This window comes from Haemaphysalis longicornis, unplaced genomic scaffold (genome assembly GCF_048455015.1).
Source record: "Haemaphysalis longicornis isolate Haplotype H1 unplaced genomic scaffold, Haemaphysalis longicornis Haplotype H1 scaffold_7, whole genome shotgun sequence".
NCBI lineage: Eukaryota > Metazoa > Arthropoda > Arachnida > Ixodida > Ixodidae > Haemaphysalis > Haemaphysalis longicornis.
Genome location: NW_027526422.1, coordinates 114,238,922 through 114,255,827, shown reverse-complemented (window position 1 = coordinate 114,255,827; position 16,906 = coordinate 114,238,922). Strand labels below are relative to the sequence as shown.

At 46.3% G+C, this 16,906-nt stretch overlaps 1 protein-coding gene across 1 annotated transcript in view; it reads left to right on the top strand.

Annotated features, from left to right (window-relative positions):
* The window catches only part of LOC144146835 (monocarboxylate transporter 5-like), a 59,953-nt gene extending 43,317 nt beyond the window's left edge, over positions 1–16,636 (top strand). The window contains exons 3-5 of the mRNA XM_077678768.1: positions 152–295; positions 13,730–14,605; positions 15,138–16,636. Of these exons, the coding sequence (XP_077534894.1) occupies positions 152–295; positions 13,730–14,605; positions 15,138–15,307 (1,190 nt within the window). The 3' untranslated portion in view covers positions 15,308–16,636. The remainder of the gene's footprint in view (positions 1–151; positions 296–13,729; positions 14,606–15,137) is intronic.
* Positions 16,637–16,906: the final 270 nt, after the last annotated feature.

Genomic DNA, 16,906 nt, shown 5'->3' with positions numbered 1-16,906 from the left:
ACGCAACATTTTCATAGATCAATCAATGCTGCTTCTCCAGAAATCGCGTTCGTTTTTGTTCGCATATCTGACTAATAAAAACGAGATAGCCTGGCAATATTTGAATTCTCGACTTTGCGAAGCTTTACATGCAAACTTTGCTCTGTTTCAGGTTTCTTCATACTCTTTCTTCAAAGGGTTTTGACGGTGTCCCAAATCACCCTCCTGGGCAGCGTGCTGCTTTGGCTCCCGGTCATAGGCGCTGCCTTTGCTCCAAATGTCACGTGGTTGACCCTTGCCTTCGGAGCTCTTCATGGTATTTCCAATGTCATTTTAAACCTTACCTACAATATTCCACTGATTTCTCTGCAAATCAGGCAAAAAAGGTTGACTCTAAATGGTAATTTTTTATCTATCGCCATACTTAGGTGGCCCTTTTTTTCTTCATGATGTCAAATTACATTCCTCGAGAGAAGTCAAAAAGCTTACCTCTTAATGTAATACCTTTCTATCGGATTGAACAAGCGGCAACTGAAAATTTGAAATAAGCATCGGGAAAAGTTTAAATTGCTACCCGAGGTTTGCAGAGATAAAAATTTGGCTTAACGACGTCAAGTCGTGAATATCATCGTAAGGATCTACAGCTGAGCAGATTAGACATAGAAAAGAACGTAAAAAAGTTGGCACAGCTATTAAATTGTGAGTATACTCAGGACACAATTTTCTATAACTAATATGTTCCTTTTTCGGTATAACATATATAAGTATTTTTAATTGTTATAATTACCCATTTCGGCACAGTTATTAACGCTTTATTTTCTTCCCAAATTCAGCTAAATATACCAAATCCTCTTAGGACTGCAAAATTTTGAAGTACAATTCTGACTGTTTTCGCGCGGCAGTGCTCAAAGCATTAGACTTTACTTTGGCACTTTTGTAATAAGCGTGCTCAAAACACTTGTGTGGGCATCCACTGTAATGCTTCCGTACTGTCATTTTGAGTGAATAATTCATACCATGGGCGTGGGTTTATTTTCTTTCTTGATTTTCTTTTTATTGGCTATTGCAAAGCCAACGTACACCCTGCTAGAGAGAAACGGTTTGCTACTTCGGTTACTACCACGCCATAAACGTTTATCAACACACGCTTCATTTTTAAGGCTACAAAGAAGCTCGTCCCAGAACTGAAGTTGACCTCACTGGGTGCTTTTCTACGTGCCTCATTTATTCCGAAAAGAAAGGAGGCACGCAGAAATGCACCTAGTCAAACTAACTGGAGAAATATGTGCTGCTCCAATACACACAAATTTTCCATTCGCCCTAAACAATGTATAAGTGCTTCATCCATTTTCTCAAAGAGTGAATATACCAAAGTTAAAAGTAAGCAGATCAATAACAGCGGTTTCATCATACCGCAGTACCCACAAAAAAATTATTCGTTTTGATTTACTGCGATTTATGTTTAATCGTTAGCTAGTAATATAGCAGGTGTGTGCGATGTTTGAAGCAAGAAATTAATCTTTAAATCGCGTTGAAGCGATTGCGATAACGTTTTTGCCTCTGTTTTGTGCTTGGCAGCAGTTGGATAGCTAGTGTGATCGCCATTCAATGAATACCTCCATGGTTTGCGCGCCACACTAACACGTTTTTTATGAGATTTTTGTCTAGTCCATTTTGTTGCATACGGCTGTAAAATACCTTCACGCTGTTACTAAAGCATATACTCTGCCAATAGCGGCGTTTTCTTGCGTATGTGCCCTCGAACCAGCGCGGAAGCAATGACGAAATATTCATAACAAGAGCCCTAGGAGGAGAGAAACACGTGGAGTTCAAACCTCAAACATATTTTTAATGTTCAGCACAAATATTTGGTAAGCGTATTTTCTGGCCACCAACTCTGACAAATCAAACCATGTTCAATCTGTTCCAACGAATATCCCTGACTTCATGAATGACCAACAACCTCCCCCCCCCCCCAAATAAAAGTAGGCGCTCCACTGGTTGCAAATCTGAATACTCTTACAAAACATAGCACCATTATGTTTGAGCAAACCGACCTATGTTCCACTGAGAACAGTGGAAACCTTCACAACACAGTGCAATTTTCTTGCACGGTTCAATATTACTACTTTTGAATTGCAGAGGTCCACTGGCACTGAACACTCAAGCTATATATTAACAGCACAACCGAATCTCAACTTCACAAGGCGTTCTAAAAAGCTTCATTGATTCTATTCAGTATACGCTCTCTTGTGGACAATGGGGTGCATTGGAGGAAATGTGACAGCTCATAGTGACAAGAAACGTTAAGAAATATTCCTGGATGACGTGGTGACCATATATTAAAGAACAAAAGCACGCATATGAAAAAACCACAACGTCCAACGTATAGGCTGAGTTATTCTGTGGCCAGTTTTATAGTAAGCTTGCATAGCTCAGGTGTTGCTTGGACACGTAAGACGCGCATTTTCTGTAATCTGAAACTGCTTCAAGGTGAAAACGTTTTACTGTTCGCGAAACCCTTATAGTCAGGGAAGCTTAAGACTACGGGGGTACCAAAAGTCGTGTTGGTGCATGTATACAAAATTGCAATTATTACACATGAACATTACGAGGCGAAATTTGACACAGAGAGAGCCAGTAGAAAAATTGTTCTAAGGCTGCTTTGCTGTCAGCTGCATTTACATAACGAAACATGCACAACTTTCTGTATTTGCAATATACTCACCAACTGCTTTGAATGTACTGCAACACGAGACGATGCCGCATACCTTTCATCGTCGTTTGAAGCAAAAATTATCTTCCAGGCGATTTGCATTGTTCCCGAACATTACCTCCTAACGCTAGAATTCAAATCAAGCAAGGTGTTTTTCTGCATGCCTCAGACGGCTACCTATATATATACTCCAGCATCACATAACGTTATCTTTAAATATCCTAGGGACATGTTTATGGCGTTTGCTTATGCTTATGATATGCCTATGATATGCTTATGCAGAGATATTCTTATGAGGTTTGAATGCCACAGCATGATGGGAAATGGAGCTAACGAATCGACTGTTAGCGGCGGAAGGCTGCCATATTTTCATCCGGTCAACTCCTGTGAGTCCGTATGTGGAAATGTAGCGCATGCGGACGTCGCAAGTAAATAGGAATTTGTGAATGGACCGTCAGGTTCAGAAAACAGCTGTCAATGCCATTAGGTGATCTGGAGTGGGTATGTGAATATTCTGAAGACCACTTAGAACTCTTTACCAGGAAGCCATGAATCTGTACTCTGGCAGCTACCCAGAACGAACCAGCCGTGTGACCCACTAGCTAAGGCGTTGTGCTGCTGAGCACAATGACACTGGTTTCATACCGGCCGAAGTGGCTAGTTTACACGTGGATGCATAAACCAAAAAATTACATCATCTTCTCGTGGGGAACCCTGGTGAGGATGCGAAGCATCGTGATGGTTCCGTGTGGTTCTATTGTGTTGCCGTTATGTTGAGTGATCTGGTTTTTACTAGCGCCAGAGGGAATTCCGCGTCCGGGTCCACACCGGTCGCAAAGCCACGCAAGTGCTGTTGTGTTAGGTGAGTAGGCGGTGGTTCTCGAGGCGCCGAAACTCGTTCATCATGTTCTTGCCGATGTTGTCTCTGTGGTAGAATCGGTAGTCTCCGTCAGCTTTGGTGAGGTAAAGGTTGTTACATTGGTGCACCGGCTCAGAGCAATGTACACACTCTCCTCTTCGCAGATTTGCCTTCTCGTTCTTCTTCTTCTTCGGCGGTTCCCCTACGGGAAGATGACGACGGTGGTTGAACGCGAACCTATCTCGTGATGGATTCGTTGGTTGGCCAATCCCTAGGGGCATCCTGCCACAATCAGCATCAGAGGCGCTGCGGACGGGGCTGGTTGAGCTGCAAGGCGCGTGGCGCTTCCCGCCACAGCTTTCCGACGGGAAATTCAGCATCCCCTCTAAAGTTTTCAGTTCGTCATTTCCGTTGACATTCAGCTTCGCGTGCCTTCGTTGTATCAGTAGCTTCTTGACGTAGTTTGAATGAGTCAAGGACATAAGGCGCGTTCGTAGCACTTGCTCCTGTCCCGGATTTGTAGCGCAGTGGGAAGAGCACCATGTACCTCCCGTTGCGGCCAGAGAGTCGTGGGATCGAAACCGGGCGCCACTAACTATTTCTTTTTTTTATAGTGTACTATCGCGGAGCTGTGGGTGTAAGGAGGAGAGTTGCGCATGCGCAGTGAGCGTGTGAACGGCGCCGCCATCAACGATGGAGGACCAGGCGAGCCTAAGTAATGCTCCGCATTTAAAAATTAAAGCGCTCTACTCAAAGTGGAAGCTGGCGGAAGTGCAGAGCAGTGATTCTCCATATTGGGCGCTCCCGCCGTTTTCCGCTCACTGCTATCACCCCATGCAATTCAAATTTCCCGCCGTCTCAGTACTCGCGTGCCTTATGCCTGAAACTGCGTCAGCAGGAGTTCTGTTCCTTCCGTGTTCAGTTTACTTTCGTATGCTCGAACTGGTTTGCGACATTTGGAACACGTTTTTCTTGCGCGGCCGGAGCGTTTCTGCGTCATTTAAAACGCGCCATTTTGCAGTCTGGAACCTTTCTGTGGCATTTCGAACGCGCTATTTTTCTTATCGTGCGGCCGCTCTTTTTGCTTACTATAGTAAACAGCAACCCAACGAGCCTTCCTAACTACATGAACGCCGGCGCTGCCGGTTAATTACTTATATTTTACCTCAAACGCACCCATTCTTCGCGCTAAATAACGGCGAGATGTAGGACAAAACTCTAGTGGTTCGCGAGTTTTGTATGTTTATGACTATATAAACCGCTTGGCTTTCGAAGCCTCACGGGTACGCAGTGACGACAGGGCTACAACGGAACGCCCTTTTGCTCTACTGGGGTCCCGCGAGGGAGCTACGACAAGGCGAGCACCTAAAGTTCTCTGCACTTAAAACGCACGTCTGTGGAGGTTTTGGTGAATGGTAAAATCTCCAAATAGTCAACCTAGTCCCTTCCCCTCCACTACCGGGTGCCTCCTAGCCCAGTTGTAGCTTGGAGTCATTAAACCGCGCAATCCGAGTACGTTTTACAGAGCTACTGCATTACAAAAGTTATGTAGCAGAACAGTACCCACTTGAGCTTTATGTAATTCTGGACTTGTGGTTAGAAAGCTTCCTATCGAGCGCACGTACCTGGGTTCGATTGTAGTTCATGCCACGCCGTGTTTCATCTCTTTAAATAAAGACACGTGAAGCTTATCAGTCATTCGATGCCCAGAATGCCGGGGTGTGTTGCCTGATGGAAGAGACAATGTTTCTGCAGTAATATGTACTGATAGCGTGAAGTGTACGCAAGAGCACGATTTCTGGAACATTAGTGTATAATGAAGTGATTATGCCAAAAGCCAGATAGATTTTTAAGTTCGGGAATAAAGGATTTCAAAATCACCAAGTAGAATGCTTGAAGGGGTTACCAACCCGAGGCTCATGGTCACTGGCCGCTTTATTCCAAAGCGCAAATCAATGCTCTTTTGCAGAAGTAATCGCTTTATGAAGTCCACTGAAATAAAACCGGATCTTTCTCCTGCTAATCACCGAGTGGCGGCACTCAGCCCAGATTCCATCGCTTTTATTACGCGTGCTCTGATTGACACCTCTCACAAAACGTGGGTGGAGGAGTCCCGGCCAAAACCTGCCTCCGACGTATGCAGCTATGTGCCCAGCGCACGCAAGCTGAAGTGAGTGCCTCACCTGATCCCTTGTCTGTGGAGGCACGAATACGCTTACAACGTCTGACTGCAGCTTCCAAGCGTCATGAGAAGCGTCTGTCAAGGCAGCTTTCATCCAGATCTTTCTTACTAAACCATCTTTTTTTATACAAATTAGCGGGAAAAGTTGTGGCCGCTTCCGAACGGTTCGCGGAGTACTTCAGGGGTCAGTTATTTCGCCCCTGCTTTTTGATATTATGATGTTGCCGCTTGCCTGGCCTCTGGGCTCTATACCGAACCTGTATTTCTTCGTCTACGCTGACATCACGGTATGGACCGTCCAGCCAGACCTGCATCGCCAAAGCGTGGGCCTTCAACAAGCCAGGAGAGACACGCAGACATGTGTCAATTTGGTGGACTGACACTTTCAGCGGACAAAACAGCCGCTCTGCTCGTGGCAAGTGCTTGGGGAAGTCGCAAACTGGCAATTTCTCCCCTCATACCCAAACTTTCCAGCCAACTGGTACGCACTGCCGCATCTCTTCGCGTGGTAGGGTTGGCGATTTCTGCGTGTGGGTCGGATGCCATGTGGTTTCGATCTGCCCGACAAAATACAGAACAGATGTTTCACCTGATTTGACGCATCTCGCAGACGTCCCGTGGCTCCCGCTACAAGATGGCTTGTCTGCTAGAGAGGTCAGTACTGCAGCCTCGGCTGGTTTATCAGGCCTAATTCCAGTATATGACTAAGACGGAGTGGGCCTGGCTTAAGGCTCTAAACAGAGCCGCAATGCGCACCATGACCTGCCTCCCTAGAATGACCCCGATACCATCACTCCATGCTGAGGCTTAGCTGAACAGGCTTGCAGAACTGGTTGAAGAACATCGCTCAGATCCTATGCACAAACGTACTTTTGTTGCGGAAGCAGCAGCCTTAGCTAGTTATATGGGCTGTTCCCTACCTGCTCCACCAGATCGCCCTGTAACCAGGCCGTCATGGCTGTATCACCAGGTTATCGGCCACTGACTCGACTTCAGACTTGATCTACCGGAAAGCCATGTGCGAGAGGATCACTACTGACGGCTGAGACCCAGTACGCTGGGGTCAAGGGTGGCGTTTTGTCTATCCTGAGGCCCCCCAAACTTGCCTCTACCTATAGTGAACTAGAATGATCTAGTGGCGCGAACGGCGAGGAAGGGGTGTGCTCTTCTGTGTAGAAAACACCAGGTGGCGCTGCTGCGCTCTCTTCGAAAGGCGCCGCCGCGGCAGTCGCTGTACTTCAGGCGATCTGCAGTTGTTATGGCTGTCGTTGTTCCGATGTTGGGTAGTAATTAACCTGTACAAAAAAAAGCTACTTGCGTCTGGCATCCCCGTACTTTGCTAGGAACGTTTTGTTGCAAATCTGCCCGTTTGAGCGGTAGGGAAACGGTTATAAATCGTGTCGTCTGCTACCTGCGCAGATGATCGATACGAGCGTACGCGTTCGATGTGCTGCCGGCGGACAACTGGTATGTTTAATTCTTTACGAATGGATTTACTTTTTTTTTACTTACTGTAATAAAGTCCCGGCATGAACCTACTCGTGAATTTGCCTTTATTCACGCGTCCAGTAGCACCCGGCTGATTTTTTCAGCAGCAAAGTTTTCAGTGAACAAATTACCTTTAGAGGAAGCTTTCCCCAGGCACTTAGGGCTGAATGCGAGGTTAGCACGTGCAATACATCACAAAACGCCGTAGCCGTCATGGCCCCTTTGCAGGCCGAACTGCTGTCAGCTTCTTGCAGCACACTGTTTGCAACAGCTGGGGAATCTATTTCACCGCTTCCGCATAACACACTACGAAAAAATGTTTGCGCCGACACTTTGTCGTCATGTGGATAGAAGAGCACGGATTTCTCGTGAAAAACTTCTAGCTTTTCTTCTCTTCGTATCGATGTGGTAGCGAAAAGAACGTTTTGATCGCCGGCAAAATTTAGCCGGCACCAGAGCTTTGAATTAAGGAAGCTTGACTTCTTGAAGCTGGCTAATTGTGAAAGCATCCCATTCCACAGAACTTGCGCCTTCATTTGATGAGCCCTGCGGAGAGAGAGAAGCCTCGTGGTGTGGCTGGCGCACCTCATCTTTTTCGGCTCTTCAGCTTTGTCGCTTCTTGCTGACTGCCGAAACTGGAACTCTTTTTTTTTTGCCCGCCTTTTTCTTTGCGGCTTCCGCTTGCATGCTCCGTACAGAATTCGACGCACAGTAGGCAGGATGGTAGGTACAGCACCTGGAGCCAGTGACAGCTTCCCGCGTGCAAGTCGCACTTCACAGCCGTTTATTACGTGGATTTAATCCCGCAATATATATGCACTCGGGCCCAAAGTGGCGCTCACCGACGGCTAAAGATATGGTCAAGAGTTTGTCCAGTCTTCCCCAATTTTGTTCCCACTTTTTGCGCAGTTCATCGTCCATTGGAGCGGCAAGCAAAGACGCCTTAAGAGCACCTGGGTGCTCCCAAGACATCGGGGCTACCCGGCGCCTGTCCAACCTCTATTCGACAGCACTCGCAATAACTATTTTTCTGACGATTAGATACCCCTTGCTTCTGTAGGGGAACATCACGGAAACGTAAAACACGCAGAAAATGAAAGGCCGGCCTCGACCATAAACAGACGGAGAGTCTGCCCGACCGAGCGCCGCCAACGCATCGCACATCCCCTCGTGTCGTCTGCGCCGCTAGCAGGCGACACAGCGCTACTTTGTTTGTAGCCGTTGCCCGATGGCTCAAACGGGTCTGATAAGCAACAAAACGTTCCTAGAAAGGTACAGGGACAACAAAAGTGAGCATCTTTCTTCCATAAAGGTTAATTACTGTACCACACTAAAAAATGGCAGCGGCAATAGCTGGCGAGCGCCCCAAGCAACGGCCCGTTCAACCGCGGTACCGTTTTCGGAGAAGGCGCAGTGGCGGCCCTGGCGGCGGTAGACGCGCTTTGCTTCAGCCGAACGCGGCAGAGCGCTCCCGTTCGCGCCACTGGATCAAGACATTCTAGTTCACTGTACCTCTACCAAACAATCCGCACTCTGCCATCTCCACTAGCGCAGCTCACAGCCATCCGGGATGGCCTACAGGCAATAACGCCGGACCCTGCAGCGCGCCCCCGTGGGTTCCATCCTGCATCTTTGTACCGACTTCCCGGCGGCGATACGGGATTTACGCCGAGTATCCAACAAATTCACTATTTCAAGGGAAATCCACACACTACTAGACACTTACCCCTGCCCTCTTTGGCTGTTGTGGGTTCGGCGGAATGCGCTCCCCGCTCACATTGTAGCGGATAGGGCTTGTCACTCTACACATATACCTCGGCCGCTCCCAATGTTACCAACTGGTCCAACAAAAAACTTTCTCCAGCGGAAGGACGATCTGTGCCGCGCCACACGTACCCTCATCCCATCGTGTGGAGCGGACCTCCCAGTAGACTTGCTCGCTGGGAAGAAGTTTTGCTCCACAGGCTTCGCGTTGTAGTGGCGCTTTTGCCTGCAATTACCCGGCCATCACCACCACGCTACCATGACACGTTCGATGACACCTGCACCTTTTGCACAGCTCCTGCCAAACACGCTGATGCGGACCATCCAATATTGGTGTGTCGTTCACTGAACTTCGTTAGAAAGCGGCACTTGAGAGGCACAGGCCTCCAACCTGGAAGGCCCTTGGACCTCCAGGCTCGGACCAAGGCCCTCGGACCTCTGGGGACCCCACCATCGCTCCCTTCTTGCCTTCGTTAGCGAGATGGGTACCCCTCTCTACTTGTAAATAGGCTTAACAAAAATTGTTCAGCAAGTTGGTTTATGCTTATTGGAACGAATAACAGGGCCGCCAAGCAGACGAAGACGAAGTAGACACACACACCACAAAAAGGCACCAATCGATCGGTTTTTGGCGTGTGTGTCGACTTCGTCTTCGTCTGCCTAGCGCCCCTAATATTCTATACTTGTAAATAGGTTATTTTCTGCAAACGGGCATTCTATGGCAAATAAAAAAAGTGCCTGATTTTTGCCCGTGACACTCTTCTATTGCAGAGCGAATTCCGTGCTATTACGTGAGCGGCTGAGGACGTTTGGTAGTAAACGTATGGGAAAAGCTCTGCGGTCGTGACCTAATGCAATGACCGCAAAGTTTTTTTCTTTGAAGAACATGATTACGTTCCCCTTCTGCGGTCTGTGAAGACTAAAGCAAAGATTTCTGTTATTCATAATAGTGGTATCCCCATTCAAGATGCCCACTGAATTTTTTGCCTTGTCTCTTGGCTCGTTCGGTTCAATAATTAAATGGAGAGCAAATACCCGACCTATCTCTTATTTCGACCAACTGCGTCTCGTAATAACTGGATTTTGGCACCACCCCGCCGTAGCTCACATCTGCAATGCTAGAATGTTAACTTTAACATTCTTCTGCGCTAGATAATTCTGGAATGGTCCCCAGTTTCGCGGCCAGTGTAAAATTTTCCGCGGGCTCATTTCGTAACGCTCCACCACCTCGACGGTTGGGTTGCCAATGAACTACTCTAGGTTTCTAGAGTCATTCTAGTCGTACAAGAACGCTACGTGGAGTGCGCGCCTACATAGCTGTTTTGCAATAGAGACATGCGGAATTCTGAAACGCTTTGTATACATATGCTTGCATTATTTTCGCTTGCGTGGAACACCTTGTACTATTTTTATAGCTATAGGCCAATAAAGTCACGAACATTTTGTAATATTTTGAAAATTGAGAAACGCGAAAAGATGTACGTAACTCCAACAATTGTATTTATAAGCTCTAGACATCTTGCACCGCCATCACCACCAGCCTTAGGGTGGCACGAACAAACACACAGGCTGACAAAGTGATTCACTTGTCTTTTCTGGCTACTTTGAGCGAATCTGTTTAGCAAAGCGCAGTTTTTCGTGTAATCAGGTAAAAATAGCGAAAAATTGCCGAACGCGCCCATGGAGCGCAGGCGTCGCGGCGTGCCCAAGGCATGCCCACTCAGGAAGATTGTTCGAAATTGCGGGGACCGCCCGGAAGATAAAAAAGAAGAAAATTCTAGCGCTATTGAAGCCGTTTCTATTTTCCATTTTGACTTTGACACGGATTACATGGGAGAGAACTTCGCCTAAATCGTATTCGTCTTAAAAAGGGGGGTTTCGTGTCGTTCTTTACGAAGGTCGTTATGCAACGCCAATTGTGCGCCATGGTTTGCTTTTGTGCGTCATTACGGTCTCATCGGTCGATGCGTCGGGAGCTGTAACCGTTGTCGCTGTAGCCATCGAGCGTGGCTATAACGTGGTCATTGCCTAGTTGCCCCTTCTGGGCTGGCAAGTCGCGAAAGCCCAGTTTGTAGGTTTCATAGTATTGTGAACTCGGCACAGTAAGATAAGGCGTGTTCCTCAGTATTCCCTGCCGCAGCTGCAGGGGCAAGGACCCATGGTGGCAGTAAAATCGAGGCAAAGCTACACCAATTCTTGGAAACAGCGCGAAAGAAGACGTGGACGAAGGGAACGGACAGGACGAGCGCTGGCTCACAACAAGTTTATTCACTCTTAGTTTTTTCAAGTTTAGTTTATTGGAATGTTTTGTTTTTTTCTCTCTCCCTTTTCGGTTGTAAACGTTTATTTTCCACACGGATCGCTTGAATCAACTAGTTGTGAGTCAGCGCTCGTCCCGTCCGTTCCTTTCGCCCACGTCTTTTTTCGCGGTTGTGCCCAGAATGACACCATACCAACTTGCCCAGCTCACGACTCTGTTGCAGCTACACCAAGCTCTGTGAACCTTGCCGTTGTGGCTACAGGAGCGAAAGCACAGAATGGCCCGGGGAGCGAGGCAGGAAAGGCTCAGGTTCCACGGACGCCGCTGTTGTTGAGACCCCGTCAGGATGATCATAGGGTGCGGGGAACAGCCAGACAGCTGGTATGCTGCCAGCTTGTTCTCACCTACTCTGACTTGCCGTCGACAATGTTTCTCGGCGCTTACGCTTTTCTGTCGTATTCTCCCGTCTAGACTCGGCCCTCAAACCTCTCGCCACTATCCAAACGCGTGCTGTTTCACGATTATTTATACGGAGCACGTTCTAACTGCGCCATCTCAATGTCACGGCGGAATCCCCAGGCTCGTTAGTCATTTTAGTAGTCTGGACGACCTCCTTTCATTTTCGGAAGGTTCGCTCTCCGTTTACCTCCTCCTCGCCACTTAACCTCTTTCTTCTGCATCTTTGCTTGGCGTAACCTGTACTCGTTGCTGCTGCACCTTATTGGCGTTACGAGTTACACCGGTTGTGAAACATGCTGTGAAGCATGCTCGAGAAACATTATCTACATCATCGGCCCGTTTGGACTGTCGGGTTGTGTCTGAGGAAGTACTGTTGGGTCCTTTACGAGACGCGCAGCGTTTCCACAATGCTTTCAAGGCAGTTCTGACACTTATCCGCACCAGTGCTCTCACTAGTGCCCTGGCACTACGTCACATAAACTGTACAAGTAGATTTATCTTTTCTATGTACCAATTCTTTTATTTATACGCCATATTATTCTCTTTCATTTCCTACCCACGCTGTCTTTCCCCTTCCCCTTTCTACACACAGAATAGCTGGCCAGAACTAATACCATGAAGCCGACCATTCTGTGCTTCTTCGTTTCAATAAAATTTCTCTCTCTTTCTCTCTCTCTCTTTATTTGGGGTCGCCATTTTGCTTTCAGTTGGTTTTTCCTTGTTGTTGGCATTTACCTGCTTCCGGAGGATTGCCCTCTAAATGCCACGCCAATGATGTGGGGAGGTTCAACCTGCCTAACGGTGCTTTTTCGCCACCGTAAATGAAACCGAAGCGCATAACTACGTGCATTGTAGGAATTATCCGGCTTAATTGTCCCTGGTGCCATTTTTATAAACAGTATATTCCGATATCCCATTATCTGCTAACAGAAACCGCAAATGCGTTGTTATAACCAACATCTTTACTTTTTGTTTCTGCAATGAACTTGGCCAATATGTTTCTCAATTTTGCGTTTATGTGTAAAACTACCCTACCTACAACAGAGTTCTGTATTTTGCACACCGTAAACGATCCGCAATCTTTGCCCTTGCTCCAAAGTTGGGAACTACTGTTTGTGACGATTGCAGGAGTGCTCGTCGCTGTTGCCTAGTGCTAAAAACAGAAGCATGGAAAAACACTGTCCATTGCACTCCAAAATAACCTTCCCCTGCAACAGTCTGTTGTTCACTTGGCGCTGAACAATCTTTGTAAAGCAATTTGAATGCTTGCTGCTGCGAGCAAGTCAAGCGTTTATTACACATTTGAAAACATTGTTCTTAAGGGCGGGTGAAATCAAGGGTTCAATTGCAGTGAACAAATTCTGAAAGCCTAATATTTCTAGGAGCTTTTTCGTTTAGAGATTGCAAAATAATTTCAGTAATTTAGTCATAAAAAGTATTTTTTCGTTGAGGTGGTATCACTCAGGTTGTCTTTAAACATTGACGCGTATGGATGTTTTCCACTTTTACTGAGTAGTAAAGTCAGATGAATTTATTTTTTAGTCAGTAGAAATAGCATGGTCTGTTGAATGAGTGTGGGTATTTGCACATAATCTTTGCTTTGTGTCATTCAAAAAAGAATATAATACGGATTCTTATAAACTGAGTCTAGCAGACATATCTCGGAATATTAATGTTCTTCAAGCGATGTTTTAAAACTGTTACATAAATGCGTAACAGTGGTTGCTTTTACGTTTCGAACATGCTCTTTCTGCGCTTTATTGACTTGGCAGGTTGCGGCACTTCGTCAGGCATTAAAGTGCATTTTTGCCAACCTTACCCTTCACATGTGTAATCAATGCACAGTTCGCTGTACTTTGTAAATGACTGATTGATAGAATACCGACAACCGAAAATACTGATACATTGTCGTCTTCAATTCACGAAGTTATCTACAGTGAGGTGGCTCTGGTGTGTTTGCGTTGATGTGAGCATGCCGAGTGTATCAACATCCTGATTACTAACTGGCTTTAATTGACGCAGGTGCCGGGGCGGGTGTCGTGATGGTCAGTCTGATGGTTGTCCTCGGATTGCACTTCGACAAGTACCTTGCCGTCGCAAGTGGAATACGTGACGCTGGCACTACTCTGTGCGGTTTGGCATTCCCCTCCCTTCTCCTCTTCCTACAAGACGTGTACCGACTACGTGGAACTCTGCTCATTTACAGCGCTCTACTAATGCATGTCAGTGCCGCAGCGCTGTTCCTCTGGACCACAGCGCGGCTAGATATGCGACGGGATAGTGTCAAGAGCAGTGCACCTTGCTTAACACGAACGAACGCCCACTACTTAAATAAACACACGGAGTCTTGTAGGGAACTGGCAACTAGGAATTTCGCGCCAGCAGGCTTTGTTGAAAATAAGGAAGACACACAGCAAGCGACGTTCGTGAATCAACGCGTTTCCGTCTTCACAGTTCCCAGCTTCTACGTGGTGGTTCTCGGAGCAGCGGTCGAGCTTTACGGTTACACAACGTTCCTCTACACAATAGCCGACTATGCCATTGACAAAGGCGCCTCTACTGAGAACGCCGAGATCGCCATCACTTACGCAACAATTGTGGAACTTGTCGGATATGTTCTAGTACCTCTGATTGCCGATCTTAACTACGTGAGCCGGCCGACGCTAGCCACTACCTGTTTCATGCTTCTAGCAATATCCTACGCCCTCGTCCCCCACACAACGTGGCCTCTATCGTACGAAGCTGTGGATTCTGTTCTTATAACCTTTATCGCTGCTTTAAGTGCCCTTAGATGTTCCATCATGACGGAGCTCTTCGGCACAGACCAGGTTCCCACTTGCATGGCGGCGACCGGCATCATTCTGATTCCTGCACAGCTCAGCAGCCCGACGATTATCGGTAAGAATTGCAAACAATACCACAAAATCATTGTGATCGTTTTGCATATGATGCAATGTTCCCATTTGTGCTAACGGGGTCGGATTCTTTGTTTTTCTGTAGTAATGTGCTAGCAACTTCATTGTCATAAAGAACAAGCGCCATTCTCTTTTCTTGAACGCATAAAAAATGCTAGTGTACATTTTGCGGAATATAGCTTCCGGAAACCAACAAAAAATGTAAGGCGTGTTCTTTACACCGAAGCTTCAGCGCGTAGCTTAAACACTACTGCGAGCATGAGGAACAACTGCTGTGTACAAGGAGTAATTTTTGTACTTTGAATAAAGAAGAATGTAGTTCGGCAGAAATAAAAACGCACACTAGAATTATGTTGGTGTGAAAACGGGCTGTTGTAAGAATTGAGCCAGGTGAATTTTGTTGCCTTGCGCCCCATCAAAATATATCTTTCATAATGTGTCGTCTTCTTTTCGAGTGCCCTCCCCACTACCCCAATTGTTTCTGTTTTAATGAAGTCTCAACATTTCGTTTTTAGGTTTCTTTCGAGACCACATGGGCTCATACGACAATATGTACCGACTTCTCGCGGCTCTGCACTTATTCATGGTCCTGCTGTACGCTCATCTCGCACTGCACGAGAGGCAGCGCAAGAAAGACGCCAGCCAAGAAAGAAAGGACTCGTGTGTGGAAGTGACAAAACTGTGAATTATTTTCGTAAAACCACACAGGGACTTCGTTGGCATGCAACAGCTGCACGAAACTGATTATAGGTTGCTTTGAATTGTGCGCATTGTTTGGCGCACGCTTCCAGCCTATGGGGATAAAGGAAAGTATAGCCCGTTTTTGTAAGAGGTGTTGCGTTTAGTTCACATTTATAGTATTACAGATTTGGGCCTGCGTTGTAGATTGTTCATTTCGAAACACCATTGTCAAGCTGCGCACTAGGCCAATTTGAACAGCCGTTAATCAATATAGTAGAAAAGAAGAAGCAGTTTGTCGTTAAAATTGCCGGCATTCCTTTCCCTATACAAAATACCAAACCGAGGAAGTGTTTTAGAAAGGAGGACGAATTCACTTGTACAAAAAAGAATTATTTGTTAAATTTTGGTAAGGAACATTGAGTATGAGCACAAGTTGTGAGCTGCTCCTGGAAGTTCATAGAAATTTATTAGCATTTTGTTTAAGTCTCCTGGAAAACGTTTCGGAAGAAAAATATCACCCCAGTTAGCTTTTGTCGGCAGCTACCATAGCGAATCTTCAATATATCTTTTTTTGGCAAGGTACATTTAACAACCCCAGCTCTCCCCCGCCTTTCATTTCGCCTCTGTTTTTGAGTAACTGCTGTTCTCCTCAACTGGTTGGCAAAAACAGGACATTTCAGATACCTCAAGACCCATGTATCATTCTAGCTGGTTTTACTCCTCGGAAAACGTTTATTATTTATAAAAAAAAACACCTGAAATGGGAAGGGGGTAATAAAAGCCCGATATGTGGTTGCTTATTTCAACTTCTTCACCATCTGATTTGCCAACTGTAACTCTCCGCAACCACAATTCTTTGCAAGTCTTCCTTCTTCTGTAAATGCGCTGTGATGTGAGAATTTCTGTAATACAGTCGTGCTCTGTGAAATGGTGCAGAATTATGTTTCTCAACCTGACTTACCACAGTTTTAAGTTTGGGAAGTAATTGTCATGACATCAACGCTACAACTTTCTACACATACCTTCCAGTTACAATTATTTTGTAAATTCATTCGATAATTAGCGGTGGACGCCGCCTCTTTTGTAAGTATGCTTCATTTCTTAGTATAACAGCTAGGTGCAAAGTCAACTTCCTGGTTAAACGCATGAGCTTAGTGTGTCCAGGGCTGTTGACACGCCCACACGCCCACAAGTTACTCTAGCAGCAACGCAGTTATTAGGCGGTTTTCATAGCCTCACAAGAGCTTGCAGCGCTTGTTGCCTGCAAATGCAAGCATTTTCATTGAATGACATTTGTACATACTTCATAATAAAGGCCTACCTCCAAAAAGAACTGTTTTTCTACGTTGAATACTTCTTACACCGGAGAAATGACGTTATTTTGGCATTGACTAGGCTCGTTTCAGCCTGAAATTACGAGAAAAGTTGAAAAGGGTGATCTAAGTACGAAGGAAATATTTGATGGCTTATTGGTGTTCCTCAATATCTGCGTGAGCATTTTCTCTTTCTCTCTCTCTCTCTCTCTCTCTCTCTTGAATCTTGGGCTCAGCCTGATACCCATGCTTTGCTCCGGCTTCATAAGTCGGTAGCGCGGCGTTTCTCG